Source organism: Haemorhous mexicanus, chromosome 1, assembly GCF_027477595.1.
Source record: "Haemorhous mexicanus isolate bHaeMex1 chromosome 1, bHaeMex1.pri, whole genome shotgun sequence".
In the NCBI taxonomy this organism is placed as follows: Eukaryota; Metazoa; Chordata; class Aves; order Passeriformes; family Fringillidae; genus Haemorhous; species Haemorhous mexicanus.
The window spans coordinates 95,032,839-95,050,477 of record NC_082341.1 but is presented as its reverse complement, the minus strand read 5'-3'; the positions used below and the strand labels follow the sequence as shown (position 1 = coordinate 95,050,477).

Genomic DNA, 17,639 nt, shown 5'->3' with positions numbered 1-17,639 from the left:
CTTAAAATTGCCATCTACTTTCATGTTTTTGTTACTGGTGCTACACAACTTGCCTTTAGTTTTTTTCCAAATGGGTAGTGGCAAAATTAAGAAAAAATAATCTATATGTTCTTATAGAATTTCTACTCTGAAGTGGACTTTTGAAAAGTTACTTCCTACTTTTCAAACCAGGCCACAAACACTTTGATTTTACCTTCAACTTAATAACTTCCTATGGTGTTCTCTACTAGAATAAAAAGAAAAAATTTACTCTATCTTCTTGCAGAGAATTTAGACAAAGGACCAGGAACAGATGATCCAGTACAAGTCTGACTTTGGACATTCTAACTAGTTACAACGTACCAAAATCAATTATCTTTTCATGGCAAGATAAGAGATATTTTAAAAATAGAAAAAATACATACCTCATTAGCAAAGCAACCTTTGCCACTATGCTACATTACGCTAAATTTATTTGATATATAAAGTTTGATATATAATGGCAACTCAAGATTCATACTACTAGATCTTTTATACAAATTTTGGACCTGTTTTATAAGGGGACAAGTGCAGAATACAGAGAGAAAATGATGCTTCCTCTCTATCACTTACTGATGTTTGCACCATCATGGCTCTCTGGTCTCGCATTTTCCGTACAATATCCAGTGGATAAACAGGCTGGTTCCTTTCAATTAAGCACATGGCTGTTTCCATAGTGACCAACACACCCGTGCGACCGATTCCTGCACTGTGAAATACAACAGGAGAATAGTCTATAAAATTAGGTTTTTACAATACACAGAATTCATGTCACAGTCTTAATAGTAGGACAGCCTTGGAAATTACAGGAAGACCCTAGTAAAATCCAAAGAGAGTGCAAAGTTTATTTTTACAGCAACTTCAGTAATATTCTCTGGTAATTACTAAAAAAGAAAATATTTTTAAATATAAATAAAACTAAAACCTCACCTAAAGTAGATGCACTTTTAAACAACTGCTCAAACTGTACAGGTTTGATATTTTTGTCTTTAAAAAGGTAAGATCTAATTAACTGCTTTTATAAAACACACACTTGAACAGCAGGAAAAGAATTTTAGCAGTACCATTCAAAATGAGATTACAACAATGTAGAGGATAAAAATCAGAAAACAAACTAAATTGCAGATTATCAGACCTGTGATAATTATGTGACTAAGCCATTTCACCAAAAGGTTGCAGGAGAAAGGGAGACAAAGTAAACTCATCCTTTAGATATAACATCAGTGTTTCCATCATCAGCAGTAAATGCTTATATTGCACAGTTTAACATTTTCATCTCATTCAAGGATCTCTAATGAAAGTTTTAAAACACAAGTACCTGCAGTGAACAAGAACTGGCTCATTCTTTACTCTCTTTGGCCTCATACAGGTCACAAACTCCAAGAAGTCCATGGAGTCATCAGGAACACCATGATCAGGCCAAGCTACATACTGGAGATGGGTGATGGTGTGCTGTTGTTCTGTCTAAAATACAATAACATTTTTAAAAAAAGGCCAGTGTTATGATTCCTATATTAATGTTTACTAGATACAAGTCATATTTTTCACAGCAAGTGTTTTCTGCAGATGCAATAAGAAAGTAGAAAACGTTTGTGATTTTAAAATGCAGTGTGAAGTATGGACATGTAATTCTTGGAAAGAATTCATAAGGCACAACATTTTCTAAATAAATGAGGTATGAAGTTTAACTTTTGTCATCTAAACATTTTATTTTTTTTGATTTATTGACTGCTGACCTATTATACTTTGACATCACTGATTCACCTGAGGTAAAATGCTGAAAGACATAAGCATAACAGTACTACACAGTAGTTTAGAACTGGCTGGAAGAAACTGAGAACAGCAGAACTACTGAGAACAATACCAATATAACAGGGATTTAGGGCTATACAGTCTATTGTAAATATGTCTGTGCACACTTACAGATTCAGGTATAATAAAGTTGCCTGCAACACTTGCTAAATCTGGTTTCTGTTAGAAACACGTATATATACATATATATCATTTGTACACACACGCTTATTGTACATATATGAATGACATCTGTATGATCCACAGGAGAATACTTTTCTGTATGGAAGCAATATAATTAGTTAAAAGACTCTGTTGTACAGAGAGTTCTTTTTTTGAATTATATGTAAAAACCCTGCGGTTTTACAGAAGTTCTTTCAGTTTAGCTTTTTGTTAATTTTGATTATGAAATCACTCAATCATCTCTGCATTCAGATTGAGCTGAACTGATATGTTACAGATGTAACTAATGGTTAGGGTGGGAAGGAAAAGACCTAAGCATGCAGTGAGAATGTCAATCTTTACAAACTGAGACAAGTCTTCATGTTCCTTTATTCCTTCCACGTTTTGCAATAGTTAAGCTGTTGCCTGCATTTAATTTATGTCCATTATCAGACTTAACATTTGGCACCCTTCTGAAATAAAACTCTCCTTTATGAATGGATTAGTCTATAAAAGCTGGCCTTTCCATAGTGGTCCACACAGGAATGTTTCTGTGATGCTAGTGACTTTAAAAGGTTTTTCTCCTTTTCTCTTGTGCTCACAACTGCTGAAATATAGGACCTGTTTTAAATGTCTTCAGCTGCTTGTTTTCCTCTCCCACTTGAGGATGTTCCACTCCCAGGGAGCAGGCTAGTAGGACACAAAAGATGGAATAAGTACTACCTATGTACTAAGTAGAGTCTTGGGGAATACATTTATTCCAGTCAAAGCAATTGCATAAATTTACAATTGCCCACAGGGACAAAAAGAAAAATTACAGAGCTCATACTTTGCTTCTTAAAAGCAAAGCCTGAGCAATCAACAATTAAAAGGTACAGCATAAGCCCCACATGGACAAAGTAATCTAACGTTAATGACCAAGCTCACTGTAATACAAATTACGTTGGGATCTACCATCCATGTCATCAAAAGATGCACAATGACCAGGATCTCTGCATGAAAAAGCATGCATGGCCTTTTGCTACCCAGCTCTACTGAGCAGGAAAAGTTGACCTTGATCAAATGATGACCATTCACATTTTTCTGAAATGCCACAGATTTAAAAAAAATACAAAAATATGTCGAGGAAATGTCATTAAAAAGTCCTTCTTTGAAAATCTGCATTTGCTTAATCAGAACCTCTTCAAAAGGGATATGAGATAAACCAGCAATTACATGTAACAGTTTGAGCTGATTCTCTTAAATCAGAGATGTTTGAATTAAAGCATCCTGGTGAAACAAAGACTTGATTAATTTGAAAATTATCCAAGACTGAATATCCAGTTGCTTTCCATGTACTTCAAGAACTTAAAGCTACACAACATGGATAAGTGCCAGTGGCACACCTGAGTAACACTGACAGTGATCTGTAGAAGCAAAAAGTCATTTTACAAGCTTAGAACAAAAAAAGAGCTGACTTAATTTTTACTTATCAGTACTTTAGGCTCAAATAGAGTGAGCTGCATTTAGTCAAACAGTTTACAGACATTAGGTACAAAAAGTACATTACATAAGACTTACTCAGAGTAAGAACACACTGAAAACAGGCACTTAGTCCTCCCAGCTGCTGCTTTTGGTGTAAGCATCTTCAATTTTGGTAATGTGCCCTAATCATCCTTAAACCAATACAGGTGTTTGTTAATTATTCCAGGTACGCCTCAAGCCTCAGTGTAGCCTTCCAACTATTTGTGCTTTAACATGATCAGTTTTGATTCTTCTGTTGAGCTTTTCTGACATGATTCAAAATGCTGAAACTTGATTATTCTGCTTTCCATTTGCTTTCCAAAATGCACAAGCATTTTAAAACACTTTATGTTTTATTAGCAATGTAAACAGTAAATATATTTGTGTATGTTAGAATTAGTTTCGCTATGTATGCATTTTTATCTCTCTTGCAGAAAATGTCAAAGCAGTACTCTGATGAAGTCCAGATTTTTAAAGTTATTTTTAGCAGGGTTTTTAGATTTTTTAAAAATGTATTATATTCAAGCCTAGTGAAAGTCAGTTTCTAAATACAGAAAATGTCAGCCAAACAACGCCCCACATAGAAATAACTTACATTAAAAGACCATCACAGCTACTAAAATCTAGCACTTCTACATGAAAAAAAAGCTAGAATTGTAGTTACTGGTTTTATAGCTAGCCCTACAGTACATGTTCTGCTAGCAATATTTATTTTTAAACACTATTCCTCTCAGATCTTGCTCCTTTATACAAATCTGATAATGGAAAATAAGAGGTAACTTCTCATATTCAAGTTATTAATCAAACCACTATTCTCTACAACTCAGTTTAAATCTTTTCCACAATTTTTTCTTTTAGCACTGAGGTTTTCAATAACAATCATCCTAATGACTGATAAATGTATAATTTTTCTTCATAAAAATCTGGCTTTATTAGTCCTGTTTTATGAGTCTTAGAGAAAGTGAGACAGCCACAGCTGCTTATGGCTTGGTTGCTATTTTTGCTTAACTTGATCTCGTAAACCTTGCTATTCCAATTTTTTTTTTTTTGCATTCATGTGGACTAATTTCAATGGAATTAATGTATTTGGTATTTCTCCAAATCAGTTTAAAAATTATGGATTAAAAAAATTAGACGCAAACAACAGACTCCAGTGACACTTCAGTAATTTGCCCAGTTTATCATCAGCCCTTTGACCAACCAACATTTAGCTTCTTCATGGCATTGATCCACATTTACTTAGTAAGGAGCTACAGAGGTGTAAGACATCATGTTGGTCCTACACCTCTACAGAGGTGTAAGACATCACCAGCTCTTTGTTACCGTGCTTCTTCGCTGTCTTTACAGCAAAGCTGCTCAGCAAAATAACTCCAACAAAATTATGTACTTGTCCCTACCCCTCCTGGGCAATTCAAGATATCTAACTGCTGAAGCAGCTTCATTGTGGTCAAGCTAACATCCTAGATTTTGCTCAGAAGCACATGATCTTCTCTAGTGAGTCAGTCATTGGGGCTGAAATTCCTGACAAAGAATACGTCTGCCACAGGTAGTGCTTCAAATGAACTTGCAAGGCAGCTGCACTGTCAAGACCTTCAGCCACAAAAATATCCAATCTTCATCCTTCTGCAGTTTTCAGCCTTGCTTATTATAATTACATCAAAGGGCAAACTTCCTTGTTTCATTCTCCTTAAATGATAGACTCTCCCTGATTAATAAAAGATTTGTATGCTCTTCAGAAAATCAACACATAGAACTTAGAATCATAATAATCATATAGAAAGGAGGAAAATTAAACTTGAAATGTCAACCTTAGGTCTTATGTTAAAACCAAACAATTGATTTTGCATTTCAATGTTTCAGTTAATGTCCTTTTTCACAGAAGTTATAACATAATCTTCAATAATGAGACAAAAAAAAAAAAAAAATCGCAATGTAAATTAACCCTGAAACGGTCTTTTTATCTTCTAAGCAGGAAAAGGTGAGCTCTTTGCCACTGAGCTTCACAAACATGCCTTGAAAGCTGAGTCTGAATGATTGAGGATAAAACCCAGTTTCTAAAGACTAGATACTCTGGTAAGTGGCATTTGTCATTTCTTGGACAACTGTTTATACATTATTATGCTGCCGTACACACTTGTCATCACACTACTCACTTACTTTTGTTATTTGGTTCTTTATGTTTCAAAACCAGTGAAATATAATGGCAAATCACACATTACAAGGCATTTATCTCAAAGGAAACAATGAAAATTTCTTTCAGGCCTCTTAGGCTATTTTGTCAAGGATCATAAAGAAATATGTATCTCAATTTACAAAATAGCGTGCTGTGTGATGAACTCTGCACTCTCACAACATGATTTCTTTCCTTTGGTCTGCTTGTTCTGGTCCCCAAAGTTCTCTGAAGCTTTAAAAAAAAAATAAAAAGCTTCAACCAACCCCAAAGACCCCCAAAGTTAGTGCTACAGTATAGCTTTTGATCTTGGTCTTGAAAAGAAAAGGTCAGAAATTAAACCTTTCTTCATTTTATGAAATTTAGAAAGGTTTCAAATAAATAATTTGAGTGAAAAGGACTAGAATTTTGGGTACATATAGCTGCAGTACTACTTTTATGAGGTTAATTTCTTCTGTGCTGACATTCAGGTTTATCACTTACAGAGTAATTGGCCAAAATACAGAAATAAATATCATGCTGCTCCCTGACTGGGTGGTTTCTCATGTCTAGAAATAGAAGTACAGTAAACTGTCTTAACTGAAAAACCTTTAAGTACTGACATCTGACATCTCACATGTTTATGACTGCAAAGGAAAACCTAATCACATTAAAGTAAATTTGGATGCACTGTCAAGTGAGAGAATTTCAAGTTACAAATGTATGAGACTAAAGGATTGGTCATGCTGTAAGAACATTGATTAAATATTATATTTTAAAACAGATATTGCCTTTTCCTTGCTTACCCCTTAATATTACTACTAGCAATTCTGCTAACAGTAAAAGCTACTTAACTATACAGAAGTTTAAATGACTGACTGCAAATTAGCCTTTGCTCAGTATGCAGTGATTTCTTACACATCTTATGATGGCATAAATCCTTCATCTTTTTAGAAAATACCTATGGCCGGGGAATTTTGGAAAAGAGGGAAGAAGGGAAACATATAAGAAATGCAGGTCAACTTAGAAACAAAAACCAAACTTCAACCCATACAATTCAGGTTGTGGGAAGTCTAGATGTGACCTGAACACAGATTTCACAACACAAGATAATATGCTGTGTTTTGCCTTCTCTTTGCTTTCTAAATTTCTAGACATTAGCATGAAAGTATTAGGAGTTATGGAATATAAGTATTTTTCATAAATTGAACACATTTCAATTGAGATACATATGGACTTTTTTCTTTTTTAAAATCTGACTAAAGACAATGAAAAGGAACAGGTGAGATTCTGTATCTTCTCTCAAAACAACTTTATTATGCTTCACTTCTTTATTAGCTGTTCTAGCTGGATGTGCTACTAACCAAGTGACCCATATTTCATCCTTGAAAGAGTAGAGTTACTTAGGAAAGAAACTCTCCTTATAAATCAAAGTACTTACGAAGAGTCAGTGATTGCAAACCTGTTTAAAGAAAAGCACTAAACTTCCTTATGATGCTTATTGCAGTACCTGTATTATAACAGCATAATGTATTACAGAACTTCAAAAAGTGTGTCTTTGAAGAAGCTCTAAAGAAATAATCATACCATGTTGATCCATATAATATACACATATTCTATTTTTAAGAATGTATGTGTCTGTGTGTGTATATAGACACACATCATATCCACACACAGAGATATTCACATATACATTGTCAAACACAGTCTTTATCTACCCAGTCTATAAATGTATTCATTCAGCTTGGTTGGGATAATTAAAGGCAGGGGTCATTTACCTCAATGTTTGTAATGACCATTTCTCTGACAACATAAGCAATTGTGCAGTCTTCAGAGTGGCACCTGACACGGAAGCAGCCATATTCCATTACGTCTGGTGGATCAGGCCAGTACTGATGACATTTGGTCTGTAAAGAAAATCAGGCACACGTCAAGACTGTTGTATACAAGCCCTTCCATTTCCAGCCATCTTTCTAGTGTTGTGGTTCAGAGAATTCAAGGAGTGGTACAAAATCTGTTTTAGTTTGCTGGTTAGATTTTTTTCCATCCAAATTGAAAAATATCAGGACAAAATTGGCTAAGTTCTCCATAAACTTCTGGTTTAGTGATTTATAACAAATATTCAGGTAAATTGGATGCATGATGCTTTGTCTGCTGCTTATCTGTAATTGCAAGAATGACTTCTCAAGGCATTATGTGGGAGAATAAAGATGGATTTATTCTGTCCTAAGAAAAGAAGTGCAGGGGTTAAATTTGGACCTAACTTTAGCCATCTAATATCAGGTTACAGCAAAGGCAAAGCCACACTTTTCTTGAAAGTGAACAATGGAAGGACAAGAGGCAGCTACAAAGAAGCAACAAGGGAAACTCTGACTAGATGTTGGCAAAAAAAAAAAATCCCAAAACAAGAACAAGCACAAAAACAAGAAGCCTTATGAGAATGTAGAATCTCCACCTGTGGAAATTATTGAAACTTTAATGTGACACTGCAACCTGCACAAAGTTCAAAGTTGTTTTTGTCTGTAACTTATAAATTGATAGAGCAGAATGAGCTGGAATTTTTGCAAAGTTAAAATTTCTTAATTTTACCTTTAATAGAGCTCAATTTTCAGAGGCTTGAAATCCAAATTATAACTATTATGCCTGAAAGTTTCACTGTCATAATTTATCTTAACTACTTTCTCCTTCAAATTTAAGCCAAAATAATGTATTAATTTTGGAAAGTAAATGAACATTACTGAGGAGAAAAAAAAATCCTATCAAAAAAATCTTAACACCATTGGAAAGAGATAGTCTGGAATATAAATATGCTCCAGAGACTAGGAAAACGTTTGGCATTTGCCAGTGGGGATATTCTTGAAAAGAATATCCATCTTTTTCTGTGCCTGAAAATTCTCCCACAAACTGGGAAAATCTAAATATTTTCTGAAAGCAAACAAAACTCATAAATGTGTTTGGTGTACAAAGATACCAGAAGGATGATTAGAAGCTTTCAACAATTGCCTTGAAGTTTCCAACAAACTGTATGAACTCCAGACTATTACTAATGTGTGTTCCCCTTAAATACAAAGAAAATTAATACACCAATACAATCAAAAGATGAAGGGAGCACTTCTATGTCAGGTGATGTTAAATCGTGTCTGCTTCCATGAGCAACTACAATAATGTGACTGTGATTGTTGCTTAACTCTACCTCCTTACATCTCAATCTTTATGCTGTTTAAGACCTAAAAATACTCCCTTGCTTTCTAAAAACACTGGGTTTTGACTGGGATGTCAGATAAATTGGATAGTGTAGGACAGATCACATATGAAATACAGATAACGGCTACAGTGAAAGCATGCAGGAGACACCACCTTCTCCACCTCTTAAAAAAATCAAACTGTTGAGTTTTCAGCTTTTGAAACTTTAAAACCAATACTTTCCTATTTAATCTAAAAAACTTAATCTTTAAAACTACAAAGGACAAATTAAATCAAAACACACCAGATTTTCACTGTGCTATTCCAGAATTCAAGGAGAGACAGAATTTATCTAAACGTAATTAAAATAATTATCAGAGCAATTCTAGGAAGGAACCTGAGATGTAAATAAAAATAAGTAAGCTAAATTTTGACCACTAGTAAATACCACAATGGCAGACTCCTTTTTACAGTAGACTACAAGGTTTCCTCAACCCACTCAGTGCTTCCAGACATTTGCTGAATCTTTTGGAGAGAAAATGCCACACGGAGGCCAATGCTCAGGAGAAAAATGACAGCACGTACTACCTGTCTGATTAGCACAACAGAGTGAATGTAGTGATTTCTGTTTATCAGACATCTGGTTTGTTTGCAAAGCAGCATAACAAAAAGCAGACAATCTGCCCTGTCTAAGGAATTCAGAAAGCCTGGCCCTCAGAAGAATAATTCAACTGAATAAGGTGGCCTCTTTTAGGGTTATTTAACCATAACAATGGAACAAAGTTCAAAGTTACAGTACATTTTTCAGCATGCGAAGGACCTGGGCACTTACCCGTCCTCGTTCGGTGAGAGTTGTTAGCATGATGATCAGTGATAATTTGTGATCCCAGACTACTTGCCAGAAGTGTGCACATGTGTGTGGAAGAGGCCCCTGAGTAGCAATGTACCGGTTCACAATGCCAGCAGAAGGAATTTCCATCTACAAAGAGAAAGAAAAACTCTATGTTAAGTTCACTCTCACTACTCAAGTACTTTAACTTTTGCATTTCATTCAAGGAAGTTTTGAGGGAAGGTAAGGGACAAAAAGCTAAGTAATAAGACAGTCAGATTACAATTGGATATGTGAAAACTTTTACATCATTAATTTAGAATAGATGTAAAGCAAGATTCTATAGTCCTTCATGCTGAACTATAAGCAGAAGATTAATAGTGAAAATGTACTTGAAACTGCAAAGCTTTCTAAATTTTCTTTAATATTTAATAAGGAATAATTTCAGAGTATATACACCAAAGGTATAGCAAAAGCTGTTTATTGCCTGATACTAAACACAGGAAGTTAATAATTGACTCTGTGATTTAGGTGCTTAGCTTATGTATCTGACAGAAATATATTCACATTTTCCCCCTTTTTTCCCTGACTCCCAGCCTACATTTGATTGATTAGGGAAATCAAGGCTCTAGTTTATCTTTTGGATCCTTCACAGCATTGCTATTAGGTCATAAGTGGTTCTAGAGGGGAAAAAAGGCTTTGTTTATGGAGACAACCTCAGCATTTGAAATATATGGAAAAAGAAAACTATTTTTACTGGTTAAAGACTCTGCACATATGACAGTGTATCACTACGTGGTAGCACCCACTGTGTATTAGGATGGTCACCCGTTTCACAACAGACACTATTTTTTAGGTTTTGAAATTCACATTTACAAATCCCTCAAATTAAAACAAAATTTCCTTATTCCCTAAAAAAGCCAATTTTTTTCTGCTTTAGGAATATAGAAAGTGAGTAAATGCAGGTCTCTGTATGACTTACATTCACATAATTTGCATTAATGTAATCTTCATCTCCTTGCAATATTATCCTTGTGGCATCATCTGCACACACACAAGAAAGAGGGAATAAAATTAGCAATTAAGAGACATACTTCCCCTCTATTAAGTTAACAAAAAAACCCCTGAGGACTTACAGAAACACAAACAGCAGAATACAAACAGAATAAATTACCTTTTAGAAAATAAAATGACCAATTACATTACTTCAATTATATAATGAAATCTTTAATCAGCAAGTTCAATACAGCAGTTTTAAAAAGCAAAATAGGCAGAAACTGTACTTTAGACTCACAAGGTAGAACATCTTTGTATCTATTCTTGTCCATATTCTGAGGTACCTTTGCACATGTAACAGCCAATCCTGGTTTCTTTCTATAGAGTTGCTGAAAAGTAGAATGAAAAATTTCAAGATTTTGGGGCATGTGATTATGCTATACACACACTAATTACATTCACACTAAAATACATAGACTGAAAAAAACTCCATATTTTCTTCAATGTTTTTCCTATCCTTCTACAAAATTCACTTGAGAGGTTTTTGCATTTAACATGACAAGAATTTCTGTTATGGCTAGTCCATCAAGGTAGCTAGAAAAATTTCTAGGAAAAAAGCAAAACTAGCATGTGAGCATCATTGATATAAACCATTGCTCTGCAAGTTTGCCTTTTGCTTTTAAAACTGCAGACCAGAAGGACAACAGTGATTGAGGGTGCAACAAGGGAGCAGTGAATGGCAGCAGAACCAAAAAATAGCTGCAGACTTACTCTCTGGAATCAACTATAATACAAAAACTTCAGAGAAGTTTTGTTCTCTGGAATAAACCTATCCATTTCAATCTGCAAGTACCTAAAAAACCACAACTTCAATGTATCACAATCTCTTAACATGTGGCTACTTTGCTTTTGGGCCAAAGCCTATGTTGCAGACTTTATCTGGAGTAAATGGACATAGGAAATGGGGTGTATATATAATGTGTGTATAACCAAAATTTTGATGTTGGTGCAAGGTTAATGGTTGGATTGTATGATCTTGGAGGTCTTTTCAGACCCTAATGATATTTGCTTCTATGTACATCAAACAAGACAAAAAAAAAGTACAGAGGGGAAACAACAACAACAACAACAAAACCAAACAAACCCACAAGAATTGTAATTATACAACTATAGCTTTTGTGTATTAAATATACATGAAATATACATGAAACCACCTTACAACTGAATTATTAAATCTGGCTGTGCCAGAGTTTTGCATCCTTCACTGAACACTTACCACAGAGTTCATTAGATATGAACCCATTTGTGTAATGAAGATTTTGAATATTGTTCCATATATAAAATGGAATGAAACAAATAGGAGGCTAAAATCCGCTACTTCTGGTTGAGAGAAAAAGAGCAACACACAAAAATATTTATTCTACTGAGATTTGTTGGACCTTAAAACTCTGTATTCACAGATCACTGCACTTTTCAACTTATACAACATAAACAAGCTATGTGAGAAGAGAACTTGATAATGTATGTAATGTCAAGTAACCATTCTTGAGCTTCACTGTTGCCTGGCAAATAGTCATTTGCTACTGACAGACTTCTTAAATTCTTACTAAATGGAGGAAGGTATTCTGGAAAAACTTGAGTATTCAGGCTACTGGCTAATTATTTACTATTTTACTAAAATGAATAAAGAGTTTGAGTCACCAAAGCAAATGAGGAGACACTGCCATTGCCTCTGCTTCTGAAGATCACTAAACAATGAACTCAAAGCAAGAAGAACACTGAGTTATAGCCTAGTTTATTAGATTTCAAAAAGCTTTTGAACTTTTTCTGTAAAATCCTTTTATAAACATTGCCATAAAAAATGATAAAAGATAGGCTCAAATATCCTATGAATATCATAATATCTGAATATCATAATATCTGAATATTGTAAAGGATCAAATATCCTATGAAGTTCACTACAGGAAATTTGTGTACAAATTTGGTCAACAAATTTGACAGTTAAGAGTATTGCAAGGTCAGTTCACATTTTTGACCTACTGCTTCAATAGCAATAGCAAGTGATTCATTGTAATTGCTGCATTGCATCCAGTACTGTGGATTTTGGAAAGCAGTTATGAACCATTGTCTACAATTCCTTAAAATCAGGGGAATTTCAATTCTCAGAAATCACAGAAAGAAAGAAATCCTCATAAAAAGAGTGGTTATACAATAAACAATACAAAAACTCTTCAGCCATTACCATTAAATTTTCCAGCTTTAAAAAGTAACAGTAAAGGGTAAAAAATATCAAAAGGGGGAAGAAATTTTATTGATGTTCTACAAGTTTTCAGTGACAGAAGAAGTTACTCCAGAACTCAACGCTAATTTTATAAATCATAATAAACTAAGTTTTATTAAGAGCTACTACAAATGTTTGAATCTACAACAGTAAAGCAACCACAAACATATATACTGCACCCCATTGCCATTAGAGAAGCGGATGAATTATCCTTTGGAATTTCTTATACTAACACTGAAGGAACTAATTTAACAAAAAATGAAACATTTTATTAGCTAGTTTTCTATGCTAACACATTGAAGAAAATAGAAAATAAAACAAAGTACAAGACTGACCTCTGTAAAAATCCCACTACTCTACTCAATTTAACAACTGCAAAAAAATACTGAATTAGTGAACTTTAGGTATTTGAGCCAGAAACATGAACTTAAATACATTTTTCTCAGCAGATGGTATTTTGTCTAAGACTTAAAACTCATTCTTCCCTATTCTAAGTAGTGAAGTGTGAAACTGATGGACAGGTCAAATTGTTGCTCTCTTGAGATAAGAATGAACAGGAACAATGAGATTTGCAACCAATCACACCCCCTCCATTACTCACTGGTTACAGCTATTGTTCTACACTAACAGCATTACAGAGTTGAGTATTACCTACCTCAAACTGAATAAGGACAGTCCCACTTTCTAGTCCACTTCTTAGCTGCTCCATAGACTCCTCCAGTGTATCACCACCATATTCAGAACAGACAGGAAGAATAGAGTCTGGCAGAGTGTGGGAATCAGCTTCATCTTCTGATATGGGCTCCACAAACTGTTTAACTACTGAAAGATGTGTATGAAGTGATAATCCATTACAGAGAGCACTAATGTGTTTTTAACAGATATAAAAATTTACCAGCTTGAAATAACAATAGAGTTTGCAAAACCTCAGAAAAGCAATTAATCACATTTCTTTTTGTACTATATTACCGTAGAAACTATAAAGAGTACAATTCTCTTTTGCAATTTCTTATGCTAACACTGAAGAAACTAACTAAAGTTTAAAAGAATTATTAGTCCATTTTCTACAACATTCCTTGCTCTTGAAGAACATGAAAAACATTAATGAAGCAATCTGCAGAGTAGTTTTATCCCTATGAAATGTAGTGTATCACCAGACATGTCCAGCTGTGGTTATCCTCTGCAGTGATGGGAACAGTTCATACCTGCCAAATTCAGAGAATGGGGAGCTGGTTATGCTCATGCCTACAAAAAATGACTGGTATGGGGCCACAGGTCATCTTTAGATAAAAGCAGATTTCTCTTATCTGCAAGTTGGAAGGGGACTAGAAAATTAAGGGAAAACTAAATGCTGCATAAAGCCAGTGGAAAACAGATGCCAATGTTACAGAAGTACATATCACTTAGGCTGTTTCATTCCCTCCAATTTCCTAGTAATGCCTAATCCCTTCAGATTTTTATGTCTTCATGCAATCAGGAACTCTATGTTATTGTGTGTGCTATTGTCTTACCATACTTTTTAAGGAAAGCAAAAAACAAATTAAGAGTTTGACATCATCTGAAAGCTCTTGGGATCTACAGATGTTTAAATATGGAGCAAGCAATGCCAAGCTGGATGAGTTTTCCATTTTTAAACATACAGCTTAAGACCCTGCATATTTCAAAGATTGTCTCCTCTTTGCAGGCAGCAGTTCTGCAAGCAACCAGCACAAGTTTATCTCAGTAAAGTTACAAAATGTCTATGGTAAGAATGCAGTGAGGAGCAGCTTAATTGACTTGTTTCATAATTGTGTATGGGAACAGTCCATGAATTTTTGCGAATCTACAGTTGGGGGTTTTTAAAATTATGCTTTATTTACAAAAAAAACCAACACCCCATGTCACCAAAAAAAAAAAAAAAAATCAAGGGACTATTTATTCTCATAGATTTTTAGGACAAAAAATAAGAAGAAGTTCAACCTTGCAAGACTCTTTGTTGCAGTGGTAAGAACCTATAGAGTTTAAACTACTTGTACTACTAACTCAAATTTAGTGAGACCTACTCTTTGCACAGACCTATTCCAAGTGCCCTGGGAATATGCCTATGCAAACAAAAGAGAGTACACCACCAAGCATAAGAGCAACAGTCTCAAAAACATTAGAAGTGAATAAAATTAGCCCAGTTACCTTTCCTCCTGACCAAAAGTGCAAGCTCTCTTGTGTGAGATTCTCTGCTGGCTTTTATGAACATGACCACCTGGTCATGCGTGTGCTCTGAGATATCTCGGCCGTTAATTAATACTATCTGATCACCTTCATTCAGCTTTGGAATGCATTTATCAGCCTGTTTCAAGACCAAAGAAACACATTAATGTCATCATAAGTTGTGCAAGCAGGAACATATCAGGATATTGAGTACATTATGTAATCAAAGTCTTCACTGTTCTCCTGGCAAAGTTTCATATCCTGTATCAGAGGTTCTATGAAAGGTTTCAGCACTAAAGCTCTCATGCTTCAAAGCTTCTCCCTGACAATAAGGAACAAACAATTCAAACAACATATTGATAAGTTTAAAAAAAGGAATTCACATTAATCAAACAGCCATCAACAAATTGCTCTCAAAGATCTGTATTTCAGACTCCAAGCCTCAACAACCTCTGAATTTTTTGATGAAGTGTTTTGGGCACATGAGATAATCCAGTTCACTTTTTATGCGGTGAATACTAAGAAGTCCAAACATGATTTTCACGAACATGATTTAAGTAATGTGACATTCCCCAGCCATGCACTTTTTAAATTTCAAAGAAATCCACACACATTTCATATCTTTGTTACTTTGTAGAGTCTTCTTTAGATTTAGATTAACTGCTGGACTCCAAGGTTTGTTTGGCTCTTTTTCTGCCACAGTTCTCTGCATGCTTAGCCCTATGTCCAGCACAAAGCAATTAAAGCTATGGCCAGAATATGGTGATGATGATGCTACAAAGATGTCTAAGGGACTAGAGCAGCTCTTGCACGAAGGAAGACTCCAAGAGCAGGGAGTATTTAGCCTAGAAAAGAAAAGGCTCAAGGGGATCTTGCAGTGTACATAAATACTTAAAGGGAAGACACAGAGAGGATGAAGCCAAATTCTCAGTGGTGTTCAGTGACAGGATCAGAGGCAAAGAGCTCAAACTGAAACACAAGGAGGCTCCATTCAAGCATCAGGAAACAGTTCTACTGCTGTGGTGACTGAGCACTCCAGCAGGCTGCCCAGAGATATTGTGCAGTCTACCACCTCAGAGCACTAAAAAGCCATCTGGATATGGTCCTGGGCAACCTACTGTAGGTGATTCTTGAGCAGAGTGGATTGGAAAAAAGGACCTCCAGGTCCCTTCCAACTTTCTGTACTTCTCGAATATGAATATACTGGATTCTACAATCGTTGAGTGTCAAGTAATGTAGCAATTTTTTCATCATTACTATCCTAATCTTTATTTTGTCTAGAAGTCTCCAGCTACACAAGTGATATATAAATACTTCATTTCATTTATTGTATGAATGAGACATAGACCTTTACTGTTATCATTAGCCAAACAACCATTACCAATCCCCTGTGAAAAAGATATTAAAATTGGATCCAATCCTGATTATGCCCTGCACTGATGGCTCCTAATATATTGATATTACGAACTAGTAAATAAGAGATGGAAAGAAGAAATTATACCAGAAAAAAAATCAACAAGATGAAAAATGCAGAATAAAAAAATAGTAGCAAGAATATGAAGAAAATAAATTGGGAGTCATTTGTACCAGTAAATAAAGTTAAAGAAAAGAAAACTTAAGACCTGTCTTAGTGCCAAAAAACAGATAAAGGAGAAGAGAAAGAAGCAAGAGAGAAGAAAGATGCATACAAGAGGAAAAAAATCCAATGCAGAAAAGCTGATTAAAAATTTAAAGAAGGAATAGCTGCCCCCAACTTTTTTCACAGAAATAAGGAAAGAAAATAATGAAGGATAGGGAAGATTGACAATGATTCATAAAAAATGTAAACAGAAAAAGAATGGGAATTAGGAGCAGCCATGATGTTCTTCAATACTGATTTAACCAGGTATTCACAGGTCCCCAAGAACCGGTGAATATTTTGTACAATTTACAAAGGCAAGACTAAAGAATGTAACTATGAATGACTAATTTAATCACTCTTAAATATTGTTAAGTTTTTCTCTTTAAAATACAAATATTTGAAAAGATGGTTGATATAAAGAGCATATAAGGTCAGTCTAGGAGAGTCAAGATGTCAACAAAAACTTGGAAGGAATGGTTTCTGAGTTCCTATATTTGCCTATAATTTAGGTTTCTTGGCTGGCTGCTATTAGTCTTTATTACAGATGGACTAATATCTTGTTCAAACAAACTTTGTTAATCATGTGATATGTTAATGCAGCAGCCTTCGTATTTGAATCATCTGACTATATAAAATATATCTCAAAGGAGAATTAATTCCTCCTATGCAAGCATAATTTATAGATTTTTCAGAGTCTGAGCTCTTCCAGGCAATTTATTATGTCAAAGGCTCTCTGTCCTATCGATACACCCAATGTGTCATTTTTATGCTAATCACCTGCTATTGCTCCAAGGAGCATGCATGGGTTTTTTTCCATTAAAAGCTCTATTACATAAAACCACAATGACCTCTTTAGCACCTGAGAGCATTAATAGTGTTTGTGAAAAAAATCTGTATAGAACTTTAATTAAAAAAAACCCCA

At 34.7% G+C, this 17,639-nt stretch overlaps 1 protein-coding gene across 4 annotated transcripts in view; it reads right to left on the bottom strand.

Annotated features, from left to right (window-relative positions):
- Positions 1-17,639, bottom strand: part of PTPN3 (protein tyrosine phosphatase non-receptor type 3) — a 161,558-nt gene that overhangs the window by 9,954 nt on the left and 133,965 nt on the right. For 3 of the 4 annotated variants that reach the window (XM_059856649.1, XM_059856668.1, XM_059856676.1), the window contains exons 19-26: positions 15,079-15,235; positions 13,568-13,734; positions 10,930-11,020; positions 10,618-10,679; positions 9,639-9,785; positions 7,402-7,530; positions 1,337-1,482; positions 592-727 (exon numbers count right to left, since the gene is read on the bottom strand). In XM_059856649.1, coding sequence (XP_059712632.1) covers positions 592-727; positions 1,337-1,482; positions 7,402-7,530; positions 9,639-9,785; positions 10,618-10,679; positions 10,930-11,020; positions 13,568-13,734; positions 15,079-15,235 — 1,035 coding nt within the window. The remainder of the gene's footprint in view (positions 1-591; positions 728-1,336; positions 1,483-7,401; positions 7,531-9,638; positions 9,786-10,617; positions 10,680-10,929; positions 11,021-13,567; positions 13,735-15,078; positions 15,236-17,639) is intronic. The other variant, XM_059856658.1, reaches the window with a different exon arrangement.